General features: G+C 40.3%; 1 protein-coding gene across 2 annotated transcripts in view; it reads left to right on the plus strand.

Annotated features, from left to right (window-relative positions):
- The window catches only part of tnikb (TRAF2 and NCK interacting kinase b), a 74,247-nt gene that overhangs the window by 36,915 nt on the left and 19,587 nt on the right, over window positions 1-17,745 (plus strand). Inside the window, exons 13-22 of one of the 2 annotated variants that reach the window (XM_061964994.1) lie at window positions 1,661-1,777; window positions 2,026-2,112; window positions 2,289-2,492; window positions 12,609-12,899; window positions 13,346-13,510; window positions 13,675-13,914; window positions 14,072-14,178; window positions 15,552-15,664; window positions 15,792-15,880; window positions 16,508-16,531. In XM_061964994.1, coding sequence (XP_061820978.1) covers window positions 1,661-1,777; window positions 2,026-2,112; window positions 2,289-2,492; window positions 12,609-12,899; window positions 13,346-13,510; window positions 13,675-13,914; window positions 14,072-14,178; window positions 15,552-15,664; window positions 15,792-15,880; window positions 16,508-16,531 — 1,437 coding nt within the window. The remainder of the gene's footprint in view (window positions 1-1,660; window positions 1,778-2,025; window positions 2,113-2,288; window positions 2,493-12,608; window positions 12,900-13,345; window positions 13,511-13,674; window positions 13,915-14,071; window positions 14,179-15,551; window positions 15,665-15,791; window positions 15,881-16,507; window positions 16,532-17,745) is intronic. The other variant, XM_061964993.1, reaches the window with a different exon arrangement.

Here is a 17,745-nt window from a genome sequence, read left to right on the forward strand (position 1 = left end):
TTGCAAATGTTTTTTAAAATATATTTTGGGATTAAAAACATTAAACAACTATTATTAATATTGTTATAATTGATAGTATTATTGTATTTGTATGTCTTCTCAATTGCTTTGTAATGATCTATCATAATTATTGTGAAGCTGAAATTGGGTTAAAGTTGGGGTTGCTTTTTTTTATTTTATTAAATTTATTAAAATTCAGTGATTTAATAAAAAAAAATTAACAAAACGTTTTAAGGCAAACACTGCACATATGACATGACCTACTCAGTGGCCTAGTGGTTAGAGTGTCCGTCCTGAGATCGGTAGGTTGGGAGTTCAAATCCCGGCCGAGTCATACCAAAGACTATAAAAATGGGACCCATTACCTCCCTGCTTGGCACTCAGCATCAAGGGTTGGAATTGGGGGTTAAATCACCAAAATGATTCCCGGGCGCAGCCACCGCTGCTGCCCACTGCTCCCCTCACCTCCCAGGGGGTGATCAAGGGTGATGGGTCAAATGCAGAGAATAATTTCGCCACACCTAGTGTGTGTGTGACAATCATTGGTACTTTAACTTTAACTTTAACTTTATATAAGTCGAGGAGCTTTTGTAACCTGTAACCTGTTTTGAAAAGGGTTTATTATAATCTAAATAATATATTACGACATTTGATTTAAACCGAGAATCGATTCTGAATCGAATCATCACCCCAAGAATTAAAATCGAATCGAATAGTGATGATTCCCACCACTATGGACTAGTATTTAATTAGTAAGTAATAGATTACTTTAAAAATCCTTATTGTATTATAGATAACCTGTGCAAAATACATGACTTACTATATTTGAATTAGTAAAAAAGTACTTATTTATTTTGGTGCAGATCCAGATAAAGGTACAACTCAAGTAATGTATTTCCAACTTGCATTGGGGCCAAATGGGGCAGTGAGCCACCACATCCAGCAGAGGGAGCTGTCGTGAAAAAAAATGTATTCTGTGTGACGGTTTTAATCCACTTTCCTTTACTTTTCAAATGTTTATTTAGTCAGACTTTATTTTCAGTATACTGGATGGAATGTTTACCAAAGTGGGGGTGCGGACAACCAGGTATACTCGACAGGTCTGCCTGGTTGGACACGCCCATAAGAACAGTCGATAGGCAACAGGTCACAGTGGTCAGGTGACCCTTCTGAAGAAGACTGCAGATGACAGTTGAAACATGTCAGATAAAAATTCCATCCGGTGTCCAAACTTTTTTTTTACCCATAATGCCTCGCAATGGATTAATATGGGTGTAATTTCGTTTCTTTTTGTATGGTGATGGGACTTTTTTTAAATAATATTCACAAAGTTCAGTGACCATGTTTGTTAACCTTTTGTGCTGGTTGAATTTTTTTTTCTGCACCATGACTAGGAAAGGTTGTTTGGATTGAGTCATACAAGTAAATGCTGATCACCAAACTGAGTTCCTTAGACATTAAAACAAGCTAATTGAAGATGATAGCAGGCTGTGGTTTGGACACCCGAGGACTAAAATAACATTTGAAATGTACATAAACGACAAGAAATAATGAGCCTTTTTGAGGGCTTTACCGTCACCCAAAGGACGGGAGTGGAACTGCGCCCCCCGGCGTTTTGTCGCGTCTTCCAATGAGTGACATTCTGCATTTGCACCCGCAGCAACAGCGCCGCGAGCGGGACATGAGAAAGCAGCAGGAGCGCGAGCAGAGGAGGCGCTACGAGGAGATGGAGCAGATCCGCCGCGAGGAGGAGAGGAGGCACGCCGAGAGGGAACAGGTGAGGCGGCGACACCTCGTTAAAGGGCGTAAAACGGGGGGGTGACGTGACTGGAGACTGCCTTGCTGTGGGTTGCATGATTGCTCCACTTGCAGACTAACGCACACCTTTACCTTGGTGTTTCCCTCCTGATATTTCTAACTCCTCTATCCTCCTCTTCTTCTGTAATTCTCTTCCTGCTGTGGTGACGTGGCTGTCTCTGATTGGCCCCTTTGATCTTTGATCGCGCCCCCGCCGATGGCGTTTAGGAGTATATCCGTAGACAGCTGGAGGAGGAGCAGAGGCAGCTGGAGATCCTGCAGCAGCAACTCTTGCAGGAGCAGGCCTTACTGCTGGTAATGTCAAACGTCTCCACGGCAACCGCACAGTGGCAGTGAGGCACACAGCTCCGGTGCTGTCAGGCGATGGCGTTTCTGTCGTTAAATGAGTTTTCAGTCAGATCGCCGATAATCAGAGGAGGCGAAAGCAACGCCACACTGCCTGGCCGTGACCCTCCTTGTACCCTCTGCAGGAGTACAAGAGGAAGCAGATCGAGGAGCAGCGCCAGGCGGAGCGGTTGCAGAGGCAGCTGCAGCAGGAGCGCGCCTACCTGGTGTCCCTGCAGCAGCAGCAGCAGCAGGACCCACAGCGCCCCCCGCAGGACAAGAAGCAGCTCTACCACTACAAGGACCAGGCGCCTGGCGCCGCCAACGACAAACCCGCCTGGGCCAAGGAGGTAGGCCAAGTTTTGTTTGACATCACAGCTTGTTAGAACTGGATTCCACTCCACTCGACCAACCTGCTTTACGGTTTTCCTCTTATTTTTAAAAAGGTACGCCCAACATTTTGATGCCACCTTGTGTCACATTTCCTTTCTCAGGTCAATTTATAGATGTACAGTACTGCAAATACTCCAATTATATTCAGGGCATTACTTAGGAGCATTTATTGGAAGCAGACGATACAGTGGAACCTCAATTTACGAACTGAATTAGTTCTTGAACGGGGTTCATAAATCAAAACGTTTGTATAATGAAGCAAATTTCTCCATAAGAAACAATGTCAATATGAATAATGGGATCCATTCTCAACAAATGTCCATATTTCAGTTAAGGTTTATACACTTTGAACTAGGGTTATCCCGATACCGGTACCAAAATGTATTTCTAAATAAAGGGCACCACAAAAAATTGCATTATTGGCTTTATTTTAACAAAAAATCTTAGGGTACATTAAACATGTGTGTCTTATTGCAAGTTTGTTCTTAAATAAAATAGTGAACATACAAGACAACTTTTCTTTTTTCAGTAAGTAAGCAAACAAAGGCTCCTAATTTAGCTGCTGACATATGCAGGAACATATTGTCATTTCTCATTCGATTATTTCGTCAACATTATAAAGGAGAAGTGGTAGAAAATGAATTATTAATCTACTTGTTAATTTACTGTTAATATCTGCTTACTTTCTCTTTTAACATGTTCTATCTACACGTCTGTTAAAATGTAATAATCATTTCTTCTTCTGTTGTTTGATACTTTACATTAGTTTTGAATGATACCACAAATTTGGGTATCGATCCAATACCAAGTAGTTACAGGATCATACATTGGTCATAATTTAAGTCCTCATGTGTCCAGTGACATATTTCCTGAGTTTATAAACTTAATACAAACAAAAAAAAATTAAAAAAAAGATTTTGTGATGCTAAAAAATATCGATGTAATCATAGTAGTATCGACTACATACGCTCTTGTACTTGGTATCATTACAGTGGATGTCAGGGGTTGATCCACCCATGGCGTTTTTTTACATTTTGAAGCCGGTGAGCTATTGTATCCTCCATGGTGTGGAGTGAAGCATGTTTAGCTATTCCTCGTCCTGCAGTGATAATGATACTTTTAAGAAACTTACTTTATTTGTCGCCAAGGAGGCGAGGATTAGTGATTTAGAAGTAGCTAAAACACTGCAGACTACGGATGGATTTTAGCTGCTAGCTAGCTAGCCATGTCTTAAAGCACCTCTTCCTGAGGGTGTTTCATTATTATAACTTCACCTTTATCCTTAGTTTTTAAGCCAAAATGCGTCCATTCTCCCTTTTCTGTCTACACACAGTGTCTGCTTGTAAGTACTCTGTGATTGTGCGCTGCTGAACATGTTCCTCTGCTCGTAAAACCAGCAATGCCACGACGCGACGACGCTGCGCCGTCATGCCCGTTAAAAAAAGGGAGAGGGGACGACCGGTACCTGTTAGAGGCGGTATAGTACCAAAATGATTCATTAGTATCGCAGTAGTATACTAATACCGGTATACCGAACAACCCTACTTTGAACACATGTGTTTCTTGATGAAATGTCGTTGTTATCTGTACTGTAAAGTTCAAATTTGAATGACAATAAAAGGAAGTCTAAGTCTAAGTTAACCATAGTTGGGCCTCAAGCTGTCTGTTTCTCAGCTATGGTCCGTATGGGCCGATGCAGTACTCAATTGCAATAAATCAAACAAACAAAAAAAGTCTAAAGTCATAAAGAAGTTTCTTAAGCAGAAAAATTATGACTAAAGTAGAGAGGTTGTCTTTTTTTCATTGGCACTTAAAATGTATTGACAGTTTAAGAAACATACCGTATTTTTCGGACTATGAGTCGCAGTTTTTTTCATAGTTTGGCCGGGGGTGCGACTTATACTCAGGAGCGACTTATGTGTGAAATGATTAACACATTACCGTAAAATATCAAATAATATTATTTATCTCATTCACGTAAGAGACTAGACGTATAAGATTTCATGGGATTTAGCGATTAGGAGTGACAGATTGTTTGGTAAACGTATAGCATGTTCTATATGTTATAGTTATTTGAATGACTCTTACCATAATATGTTACGTTAACATACCAGGCACGTTCTCAGTTGGTTATTTATGCCTCATATAACGTACACTTATTCAGCCTGTTGTTCACTATTCTTTATTAATTTTAAGTTGCCTTTCAAATGTCTATTCTTGGTGTTGGCTTTAATCAAATACATTTCCCCAAAAAATGCGACTTATACTCCAGTGCGACTTATATATGTTTTTTTCCTTCTTTATTATGCATATTCGGCCGGTGCGACTTATACTCCGGAGCGACTTATACTCCGAAAAATGCGGTATATATTATTTTAATTTATTATTAATTTAGTAATAATTTATTTATTTTAGCGCTGTGCAATTGAATGTACTTTTTATCAGTTTTTATGAGTCACTTCTTTTGCAGTATATTTAATTAGTATTTATTTTTCTAATCAGCCCGACCTAAGCCGTGTTAATAATAATTGATTATGATTAAAATCAAGAGTCGGATTACTAATTCAGTGTTAATATTTGAGTGGGTCCCGGGCCCCTCTGTAGTGGAAAAGTTGTGCCCAGAGGTAAAAAAAGGTTGAGAACCCCCGCTATAGAGTACTGTTAAGTATTTCAAACAAACAAAACAAGGAGGTGATGAATCAATTGTCTCTTTATTAACAAGTCAAAACAACATTGACAAGCTGAACTGTCCTGTATGAGCTGCTCTGCCACACACAGAAGTCCCTTTGGTGCTGTTGCGCGACCAGTCTTCCTCTCAGGGAATAAAACACACTGGTCAATCCCAAGTTCTTTCGGATGACATAAATGTTGACTAAAAAGGACCCCAGAAACAGAATGATACAATATTAAGGTTTTTACTGAAGCTTTAGGAGACCAGCCCTTACAACGCAACAACAGCATCAGCAAGCGAGGTCTAAATCCAAACAAAAAGAGTCAGCTTAAGTAGTGCGAAAAAAGCCCCTCTCGCCCAAAAGGAGCGCAGCTGCTTCTTCAAAACAGAAAAGGAACTGGCCAAAACAGCCCTGTGAGCTGACAAACAGGAGCCCTTAAGACAAAACAAAGAGTTTACTAGTGGACATAAGATAAAAGCAAGGAGGTCATGAGAAGACACACTACGTGGGAAAATACTAGCTGATTTAAACATGACTATGGACTAAAAAAGAGCACTTAAAAATATCTCATTCACAGTGCCCTTACAAACAATCAGAAATTGCAAAAATCATTAACTTTAACAACCAACCATATTGCGACAATAACAAACATTTTAAAAAGTAAAATCCAATCGCTGTAAATTATCCAAGCCAAAGGTCCTCTTCTGAGCTGCTGAAAGGAAAGAAACAAGCAGACAGAGGGAGAGAAGGGGGCGGGAGGCTCCGTGTGTTTGTGTGTGCTTTGGAAGAGGCGCCGCTGAACGAGAGGTGGTGTCTTCTTCGCCGTGAAATAAATCCGCTTTTGGCATCTTTTCCCGTAAAAGTCGTTCTCATCACAATTAAAAACTTTCTGCGGTACGGAGCCGGCTTCCTAAATCGCTTCAATACAAGCAAGCACAAGGTGGCTGCCAGCGGCACACAAAATGATTGAATTAAGCGTTCTCACACAGAGGCATAATGATCGAAAGGTTCGTAAACCGAAAAGTTTGCAAATAAAGGGCTTTGTAAATCGAGGTTCCACTGTAAATGCAGAGAGGTAGGTCATTTTTTCAACTCTTGCCACAGCTGAAGTCGGTGTTTGGTTGCTTTTGTCCACCACCACCCCGGCGACTGTGGGAGACTTGACGGCTAAGTGAGTCTGCAGAATTTACTGTAAATATAGACACTGTTCACAAGGTACTGTACAGAAGATGTGACAACACTTGTTGACTTGTTCTATTCACTTCCAGAAGACACGCAGGTCAACAAGACCGTCTCTGATTGGTTTTAGGTGCATTGACAGGAGACTTGTGTGTGTTTGCATGTTCTAAATGCTTCATTCATGAAACAATGAGGGGAAATTCACTGTTAGCATTAAAGGGGAACTGCACTTATTTTATTTTTTGCCTATCATTCACAATCCCGATGTGAGACAAGCACACACATGTTTTTCTTTATTTAATACATTCTAACTCATAAAAAAGGCTAGCAAAAGTCAGCTATTCCACCTATAAAGTGCTCTAAAAACATCTAAAATGCCTCCACCATTTTTTTTAAACAACCTGTAAATATATATGTAATATAGTAACAGGCACATTCAAAGTAACATTTATTACTTTGCAAACATAATATTTACCTATTTTGCTCATTTCGGCGTAGTAATTTCACAGACGCCTCAAAACTTCTACAACAACAACAACACTACTAATCATGGCAGACTCCATGAGAGACAACAATGACTACTTTGGGACAAATGATGATCCAGAACCTTATATTTTTGAGCCTAAATATAAGGAGGGGGATCTAAACATTCTAGAAGCTGTGTGCTAAACAGATACAGGTTTAGTGAAACACTAAGCATCCTGTAACAGTAATGCTAAGTGCTAAACAAGAAATACAAATTCCGAACATAATAAAACAATCACTTACTGTACAATGTGTGTGCTCTCACTGGGATGCCAACTGATGGGATGTTTATATCTTTCTGTTTATATTAAAAAATGCGTCTTTTTGTGTCTTTCTCACCATTTCCGGGTCAAAGTTAAATGTCAAAGTTAACAACCCTTCTGGTTTATGTCCACAACCTTCCACTATCCATGTGGGAGGCTTGATTTATAATCTAGAATTAACTTTCACCAACTCGGAGGCGATGCAGCAGCTCACCGGCTCAATATGTCAATATAACAGCTCTCTGTGATCACGTCGCAGCTAAAAATAGCTTGTCCGCGTTAGCGCTTGTAATAACAATATTGCTAATACTTGGTTATTATTAAGGTCACAAGAGTTTTTTGGAGGTTTTTTAGGGGCCCCAATAGAGTACTCCCATTATCTGCATTGTTAGCCACCTCGTACTTGCCGTATTTAACGACTTACAATGCATTAAAAAGAAAATCATATGTGTTCTTGTCTTACATAGAGATTGTGAAAGATAGGCAAGATTCCCCCAAAAAAGTGCAGTTCCCCTTTAAGGATGTCCCGATCAACATTTTTGGCCTCTGATCCCGTTCCGATTTTTTTGGTATCAGATCTGATCCGATTTCGATCAGATAGATTATAGAACTGGGCATGTTTTATAGCAATAACACATTTTTATAAAGCTTATCTTATTAAATGTTGAATTTTCTAGTGTCATATATACACATACTTGCCAACCCTCTCGGATTTTCCGGGAGACTCCCGAAATTCAGGGCCTCTCCTGAAAACCTCCCGGGACAAATTTTCTCCCGAAAATCTCCCGAAATTCAGGCGCCCCCTTCAGCTCCATGCAGACCTAAGTGAGGACAGCCTGTTTTCACGTCCGTTTTCCCACAATATAAACAGCGTGCCTGCCCAATCACGTTATAACTGTAGAATGATAGAGGGCGAGTTCTTGGTTTCTTATGTGGGTTTATTATTAGGCAGTTTCATTAACGTCCTCCCAGCGCGGCAACAACACACAACAACAGCAGTCACGTTTTCGTCTACCGTAAAGCAGTTCGTCTGCCGTAAACAGCAATGTTGTGACACTTAAACAGGACAATACTGCCATCTACTGTACATACATATGTGACAATAACATCTAGGGCTTTTAGAGAGTACAGTGCACAACTGCGCCCACAACAAGGAGACGAAGCAGAATGCATCATCAGAGAGGGTGTTCAGCATGGTTAGAAAAATGGTGACGGAGAATAGAACAAGGATGGACAATTCAACCCTTAACTCAACAATGAGTAGATGTGTGTTATGTGTGTGTATATGTGTAAATAAATGAACACTGAAATTCAAGTATTTATCTTATATATATATATATATATATATATATATATATATATATATATATATATAGCTAGAATCCACTGAAAGTCAAGTATTTCTTATATATATGTATATATGTGTGTGTGTATATATATATATATATATATATATATATATATATATATATATATGCAGAGGTGTGGACTCGAGTCACATGACTTGGACTCGAGTCAGACTCGAGTCATGAATTTGATGACTTTAGACTCGACTTGACAAAATGTAAAGAGACTTGCAACTCGACTTAGACTTTAACATCAATGACTTGTGACTTCACTTGGACTTGAGCCTTTTGACTTGACATGACTTGACATGACTTGCCACTTTCCCCAAAATCCAAAGCTTAAAAAGTTATTTGGGAGCGCTCCGTATTTTTCATTTTCTTCGTCTATCAGCATGTTGTTCCTGTCAGCTGGTGTGCTGTCAGTACAACAGCCAATCAAATTAGAACTACGTTGTTTTCATCACACAGCATTCATCCAATCAAATTGCAGGACAACCAATGAACAAGAGTTGGTCCAACAACGTGCCAGTGATAAACAATTATGTTAAAGTTGGTTTCGTTCGGGTATAAAAACTACGACTTGGTCAACAAAAAACGAATTGACGTATGCAAATCACGCAGTTCGAATATTACAGACGGAGACGCAACAACTTCCAACTTCGTTCGACATTTGAAGTTGCACAAAGAAGGGTAAGTTTTGAATGTAAGATAACGTTTATTGGCTAAGTAACGTGACTTTTATTTGCTGTGTAGTTAAATCAGTGAGGCTGCAAACTCACTGCTAACGTTATAACCATAGACATCTTATAAGTAGACGCAGCATAGAGCGCTACTGCCTACTGGCGCAGACGAGGCGCGGGGCCGCCATCTTGGAGTGGTGATCCGCTCCACTCAGTGCAATTCATTTGGCAGGAGCAATGAACTGTCAGCGCATTTAATTCATTTTACCTCACTGAATACCACTGATTTTCACGCGCTTTTTTGTCATAAGTGTGTAACAGACACATGTTTTGGCGTGTTTTATTATTCATAGTTTGCTTAACAGTAATATAATATTCTTATACGCTATAAGTGACCAGACGTCCGAGATCAAAACTGGGAATATAATCCCAGAGAAGGGGGAAAAAAACGGTAAGCTATTTTTAAGTTGAAGAAACAATATGATTAGGTTATATATACATATGCGTGTATCCTACATAAACAATGTATGAATACATTAGATATCTATATATCTTAGGGACCTATAGACTATCTCTGTTGCTTCAGCAGCAGAGAGTTTATTCTGTCTTGACACTTTGTATTGATATTTTCTATTACATTCTTCCCTTAAATGATAATGTTTGCAGTGATTGTTTTATATGTATTATTTTATGTAAGTCGCTTTGGATAAAAGCGTCTGCCAAATACTTAAACATATATAAACACCTGAAAGTCTTCATATCAGCTAAAACCACCAATCTGTTTCACTGGATTCAGAATAAAACCAAATTCTGTTCAACCCAACAATGTTAGTATTTGAATATTGTTACTTGAAGACTGATTCCTGGTTACAATTATACTGTTAAGAAAGTATTGTCTTATACTTTGCCTAAAATGAGAATGCATCATAATCAGTAGTGGCTGGTGAATTTTGTTTTAGGTGGGGCTGAAAGTTTGTAAACCAAACCCCTGTAGGGGCGTCATCCTCCCCCAGAAGATTTCTTTGTGATTTTCACATACAAATATTGAAGATCTTTGATCCTTCTCAACTCTGTGGTAATATTATTTTCATAAAATACAACCAATAGTACGTTAATGTTAAATCTTACTTGTGAAAAGTAATCCCCCGATTCCTATTTTCAACAGTCCGCTCATTTGAGCAGGAAAACGCTGAACACCATCTTTGTTTTCTACCTTTCAACTGTCAGTTTAGGCTGCTCGCCGGCTCCTCATCAGCACTTCAAGATGGCGGGCAAATTGCTCACGTCACAGCAACCAATGCTGCGTCTACTTATAAGATGTCTATGGTTATAACGTCATTGCAAACACGGCAATCTGTTGCGTCCACTGCAGTTTGCTACCTTATTCATACTTTTTGTCAAGTGATTTTTTTTTAAGCAGGGTTTCATGAGGTACCTATACATAACGTTACGTTAGTCAATGTATCACACACAGTAACGTAACGTTAGTCAATGTATCACACACAGTAACATTACGTTAGTCAATGTATCACACACAGTAACGTAACGTTAGACGGCAGTCAGCAGCACCGCGTATTTTAGCCACCTACAAAAAGACAAACATACTCAAATAAAGGTCAGTTAAAATGTATACTATATTAAGAATATGTGTACATATTGCATAGGGTCCTGACATCTAAAAAGTACAACTCTGTTCATTGTTATGTTCATATATTTGTTATGTTTTTCATGTGTACGCACACATAAACACACATACAGTATGAGATGAGATCAATGAGATAAGGTAAGAACAGGATAGAAACTGCTGTGGAACTAGTTACAATGCAATATGCCATGGAAATACAATGTTAACACTTTTGTGCAAATAAGTACAGTTGCACTTGTTTTTTTCAAATGTGTTTATTCTGTAAAGGAATGAGTTACATGTTTAAAATGACTGGTTAATAGTGCTATTTTGAAGTGCAATGTCAGCACTATCTTTTTCCCTGCAATTTCAAATGCACTTGTTTTAATAAATAAATACAGCGTTTTAAAAGCATACACAATCTGTGTAAATATATTAGTCTGTGGTTAAATGACTTGAAAGGACTCGAAACTCAAAATGCAGGACTTGGGACTTGACTTGAGACTTTCCAGTCTTGACTTTGGACTTGACTCGGACTTGCCCTGTCTTGACTCGGGACTTGACTCGAGACTTGAGTTTAAAGACTTGAGACTTACTTGTGACTTGCAAAGCAATGACTTGGTCCCACCTCTGTATATATGTATATATATGTGTGTGTATATATATATATATATATATGTATATATGTGTGTATATATATATATATGTATATATGTGTGTATGTATATATATATATATATATATATATATATATATATATATATATATATATATATATATATATATATATATATAGTTGAGTTGGTGTTCTGGAAAGACAGGTGCCCCCCTGGAATTCATGCAACTCCTGCATGTGTGTAGCAAAGAGTATGGAAATAATTACGTGTTTTCCGGACTGTAAGGCGCACTTAAAATCCTTTTTTTTCTTCTCAAAACTCGACAGTGCGCCTAATGTACAGAATAATTTTGGCTGAGCTTACCGACCTCGAAGCTATTTTATTTGATGCATGGTGAAGTGATAAGTGTGACCAGTAAATGTCAGTCACACATAAGAGATACGTGTAGACTGCAGTATGATGGCAGTCACACACAAGAGATATTTGTAGACTGCAATATGACTCAAGTAAACAACACCAAGATTTTATATGTTGCATAGAAAATATAGAACATTACACACGGCGCTCAAAAATCTATCAAAATGTTTTAGTACGACTTTGGTAATCTATGAAGCTGCACCGCTTGATGGATTATACAGTGCTTCAAAATAGGAGTATTATTATGGTGTGTGTATAAGGTAAGACATATTATCTGGCGTTTAGTTTCGCAATATTATGCAAAAGCAACTTTTCTTACTTTCTGGTACCTGCTGATCTGTATTTGACATCTGCATAAGTCCTGAAAAATTGCGTGTAGTCCGTGCCGACACCGTAGTCGATAAGCTTCTTCTTTTTCTCTATCTTCTTGTTATGGGACATTCATCCTCCGCTGTTGCCATTTCTAATATAAAGTAGTGTAAAGTTCTTACTTATATCTGTCAGTAAACTCGCCATGAAAGCGTTAAAACATACCGGTGTAGTGAGTTGACATTATTCACCCAAGGAACTTCAGTTATTAGAGAGTTCCGGTCGGACGTTTTTTCACGGGACACGTTTCCTGTCTATCGGTCTATGATCGGGATCGGGACATCCTTAGTGACCATGTTGGCACCACTGTGGCTTGTCTCTGCAACATTGTCGCAATGAACAAGTTGTTTGTTTTCATGTTTTCACTGCCGCACTCCTCAGGTGATGCGTCGAGCTCAGAGCAACTCGCCTCGCGTTCCCCCCAAGAAGTACCACTCCTTTAGGCAGCCGCGCAACACCAACCTGGACAACCTCTTCCTGCTTCCCGGTTACAAACCTCGCCGGGCCCGACCCCCTTCCTACCCCGCCCACGGCAGCCCCTCCAGGAGTTACGACCACAAGCACCAGCGCCACGGCCACATGCCGCTAATCCGCGTCACCTGCGTGCCGGAGTCCACCCCTGCGCGTCGCAGGGGGAGCCCGGATTTCCGAGGGCGGAGTCCCAGCCGCCGGGTCAGTCAGCAGGGCGGACAGGAGCTCCTCGTGCTCTCCTCTGAATCCAACTAACACTTTAACCCCTGCTAACTGCTTCTCTGTCTAACCAGGTCACTTCACTTCCTGTAACCGGGGGCGGAGCCACAACATTCATGGCTGCCATCCTTTTACCCCCAGCAGCTCTGACTAACACTTCTCCTGCGGCACAGGCTTCATTAACCTCTGCTTCCCTCTGCACACTTTCAGGGCAGACCTCCAGGGTTGCCCCCTGGTGGCGGCTGGTGGACATATGTAGGGCAGCGAGCGCTATAATCAGCCTGTCTCCCTGTGGGACGCCAACACTCACACTGATTTGCATCCACACATACTCCTACGTTATCTTCACGGCGATACTGCACACTGTCAGAAGCCGCTACGTGGCCCAATGCATGCTGGGAGTGACTGTGGTCTGATGTGTGTGTCAGGTGGACGAGCGTTATGTGATCAACAGACAGACTTCTCCTGCCTTGCAGCATAAAGTCTCCAACCGAATCTCGGACCCCACGATGCCGCCCCGCTCCGAGTCCTTCAGCAGCGGCGGCATCCAGCAGGCCCGGACTCCGCCAATGCACCGCTCCGTGGAGCCGCAGGTGCGTGTTTTTTCCACCACACTGAGCACGGATCTTTACACTCTGGTGTGAATGGACATGGACCTTGCCATGCATGATGTTCTCTCTCTTCCTGACCACCGCTGTCCTCCTCCTCCTCTTCCTCCTTTTTCCTGCCTGCTTCCTGCTTGCGTGCGTGCACGCAGATGGCCCACCTGGTGCAGGTGAAGAGTCACGGGCTGTCAGGCTCGCAGTCTCTGTACGACCCCCACGGCGTGTCCTCCTCCACGGTGTCGCCCTCTCCCTCCCGACCTCCCATGCCTCGGCAGAACTCCGACCCCACCTCAGACACCCCTCCTCCCATGCCTCTCTCACGCCTGGCGCCCCCTCTTGACAAGCTGGACCGCAGCTCCTGGCTGCGGCAAGACGACGACATGCCCCCCAAGGTCTCTGGTCTGCATGCGCCCTCCGGTGTGGACTCTTGCGTGCATGTTGTGTCTGTACATGAGTCTTTCCTTGTGGGTTTAAGTGTCGTGCCTCCTTCTTGGAAGTCCTTCCATCTTTGTGGCCTTCACTCATTCCCCCCAACGTGTGCCCCATCAGGTTCCTCAGCGGACCACGTCTATCTCCCCGGCTTTGGTCAGGAAGACCTCACCTGGGAACGGGCCTGGACTGGGACCCCGGGCTGGAGCACACCTCATACGGGCCAGGTACGCAGGGTTTCTGCGGGACTTTAAATAGTGTTGAAAGTCTTTAAATTAGGGGTGCCCACTCTTTTTCAGTATACATATACATATGTATGTATGTGTTTTTCGCACACTCTTGGCATTCTCTCGATGAGCTTTAAGAGGTAGTCACCTGAAATGGTTTTCACTTCACAGGTGTGCTTGAAGCTCATTGAGAGAATGCCACCAGTGTGCAAAGCAGTAATCAGAGCAAAGGGTGGCAATTTTGAAGAAACTAGAATACAAAACATGTTTTCAGTTATTTCACCTTTTTTTGTTAAATACATAACTCCACATGTGTTCATTCATAGTTTCGATGTCTTCAGTGACAATCTACAATGCAAATAGTCATGAAAATAAAGAAAACCCACTGAATGAGAAGGTGTGTCCAAACTTTTGGCCTGTACTGTATATACCGGTACACACAATATATATACATTTTATTTATTTATTCATTTATTTTAAGAATCAATGTTTAAGAAGAAACGTTTAAGCCATCTCCATCCAACCAGAGGTAGCTTTTCTAACCTGTACCCTGTTATGCAAAAGTGTCATTTTAATTATTACACCAAATAATACATGGCGAGAATCTGTTTGAATCGATAATTGATTCTGAATAGAATCGCCACCCCAGGAATCGGAATCACATCAAATTTTTAGGAACCCAAAGAGTCACACTCCTAATTTTCAATGTTTATTAGGTGCTATTTTTGGTTTGTTTACTTATTAGGATGTGTAAAAATTTACCGGGATTTCACAGCATTTACCAGTGTTTTTTTCCACCGTTATCAAAATGAACATTACAACAAATGACGATACCTTTAATTAACTGTTATTTGACAGTAAATTACTGTAAATGTTAGAGTGAAAGTAGTGCAATTATTAGCCAGTAATGTGCTGGTGTAAAAGTCATGACGATGGTAAAAAAACAAAATATCAATAAGGTTTTTTGCATTTGAAAGGAATTCATGCATCATTTTTATTTTATGTTTTGATTACTTTTTTACAAAATACAAAGCATATTGATTTATATATAATCATAAATAAAATACAAATAAAATAAATAAATATATATATATATATATATATATATATATATATATATATATATATATATATATATATATATATATATATATATATATATATATATATATATATATATATATATATATATATATTTTGTGGGACATTATACCATCCAGCAAAATGTATTATCAGGCCAGGCCTGACTTTGAAGATATTACCAAAAATGCTAGCATGTCTTCCGGTGCCTTTTTAACCACAACCCAAAGGGGGCGCCACTAAATGTCATGTTTGCCGCAGGAACCAATTAAATTGTGTTTGTGTTGTCATAGCAACCCTGATCTTCGGAGGACTGATGTCTCCATGGATGCACCCCTGAAGAGGGCGAGCAGTGGCAGCTCCAGCTCCAGCACCCCCAGCTCACAGGGGGGCTCCAACGAGCGAGGTGCTGACATTGTCCCTACATTATAGAAGTGTGTGTGTGTGTGTGTGTGTGTGTGTGTGTGTGTGTGTGTGTGCGTGTGCGTGTGCGTGTGCGTGTGTGTTAAGTCATCATGATGATGTGTGTTCAGCAAATGCAGCCATGAAGACAGAAGGCACAGTTCCATCGGACGAGACCAAGGACGACAGCAGAGATGTGTCGCGACCCAGCCGGCCTGCAGTGAGCACACACACATTTTTGTATTTCATACTTTCTTGAGACCTCCGAAAAATGCCTACCTCTTTAGGACCACTTTTTCTAGATATATAAAGATTTGTATTTACAACATTAATAATATTTTCATACTATGCACATATAAAAAAGGTAAGCTTTTAGTAATTTTTTTTAAATTTTTTGTGAGTAATTGGTTTTTAATCTTCATTATTTACTTCAAGTTATTACATTATGTCTCTATATACATATGTATTTATTTTTATGAATTTTGGCCAAAGGCGGTGCATTTCAATTTCTTACACACACTTATTACATATGTTGGCCAGAGGGGGAGCACTTTTAAAACCGACACACAGTCAATTTGAAAACTCCCTCCTTTTTGGGACCACCCTAATTTTGATAGATTTCACCACCAGGGTGATTTTGCCACATTCTCTATTAGATGCAATGGTTTTCCCTATTGGGACCATGATTTCGGTCCGAATTTGATCAGCGGTCCTCATATGGAAGTTACTTTTCCTTGTTGATGTCTCAAGAAGGATAGAAATACAAGAACACACACACACACTGTGGCGTTACTTTATTCGTTACCAATTCTTCTCTCTTCTCACGCTCCATCCTTCCTTCCATCAGAGCTATAAGAAAGCTGTAGACGAGGTCAGTGGTTAAAGCCCCGCCCCCTTTAAAACCCCCTCCCACCAAGTGATTCCTCGCCTTTCCCCTCACATGCAGCCCCGCATTAGCACGTGTAGCATGCTAACGACTTGATGCGCCGCAGCTGCGGACAAGTGGTTGAAAGTGTGGCCTGTCGCCAAAGGGCGCGAGGTTTGACTCCCAGCTACCAACATAGAGAAACGGGCTGGGGGAGTCAATCTTTTTTCTTTTTCTTTTTTTTTTTAGCCTATCAAAACCTGCACTTCCTTCCTGTCACCGTTCCTTCCTCTTTGCTGGTGGACGTCAGATATCAAGTTTGACCTTTAACCCCAGCAGCATGCCTCACCCACGTCCCCCAAGTCCAGCTAGTCTGAATTAGCGATTAGCATCCACCTCACAGCAGCTGCAGTCTTTACCTTGAGGGCCGCACACTGAAAAATCAAAGCATGCGGCGGCTATTTTGATATTTTCTTTATTTTCATGACTGTTTACATTGTGGATTTTCACTGAAGCCATCAAAACTATGCTTAAGTTAGCTTGCTAGTATGCTATCGTTTGCATGCTAACAGTTAACAAATGTCACTTACCAAGTTATACGACTCTGGGGTAAACGGTTGCAAAACAATCTCAAAACCATTTCAGGTGACTACCTCTTGAAGGTCATTGAGAGAATGCCAAGAGTGTGCAAAGCAGTAATCCGAGCAAAGGGTGGCTATTCTGAAAAAAAAACTAGAATATAAAACATGTTTTCAGTTATTTCACCTTTTTTTGTTAAGTACATAACTCCATATGTGTTCATTCATAGTTTTGTGCCTTCAGTGACAATCTACAATGTAAATAGTCATGAAAATAAAGAAAACACATTGAATGAGAAGGTGTGTCCAAACCTTTGGCCTGTACGGTATGTTTTTCAGTCATAAAAATATGGAAAAAAAGTCATGTATTATTATTTTTTAAATTATTGTTCAATGCTTAAATCTCTAGGTCAACTTCAGGTCTGTCTGTTGATAAAAAGTTAATTTTATAAATGTTTTTATGTCAAAACCCTGTTTTTTTTATTGCAAAAGCACAAACTATGCAATATTTTCCCCAAAAAAGATTTTCAAAGTGTAATATTTGATGTGAAGTAATCTGAGCCTTAAGTAAGTGAATAATGCATCACAACATTTTTTAAATGTATTATTATTTTTTGAGCATTGACAGTTTAATAAAAAAAA

This window comes from Nerophis lumbriciformis, linkage group LG07 (assembly GCF_033978685.3).
Source record: "Nerophis lumbriciformis linkage group LG07, RoL_Nlum_v2.1, whole genome shotgun sequence".
In the NCBI taxonomy this organism is placed as follows: Eukaryota; Metazoa; Chordata; class Actinopteri; order Syngnathiformes; family Syngnathidae; genus Nerophis; species Nerophis lumbriciformis.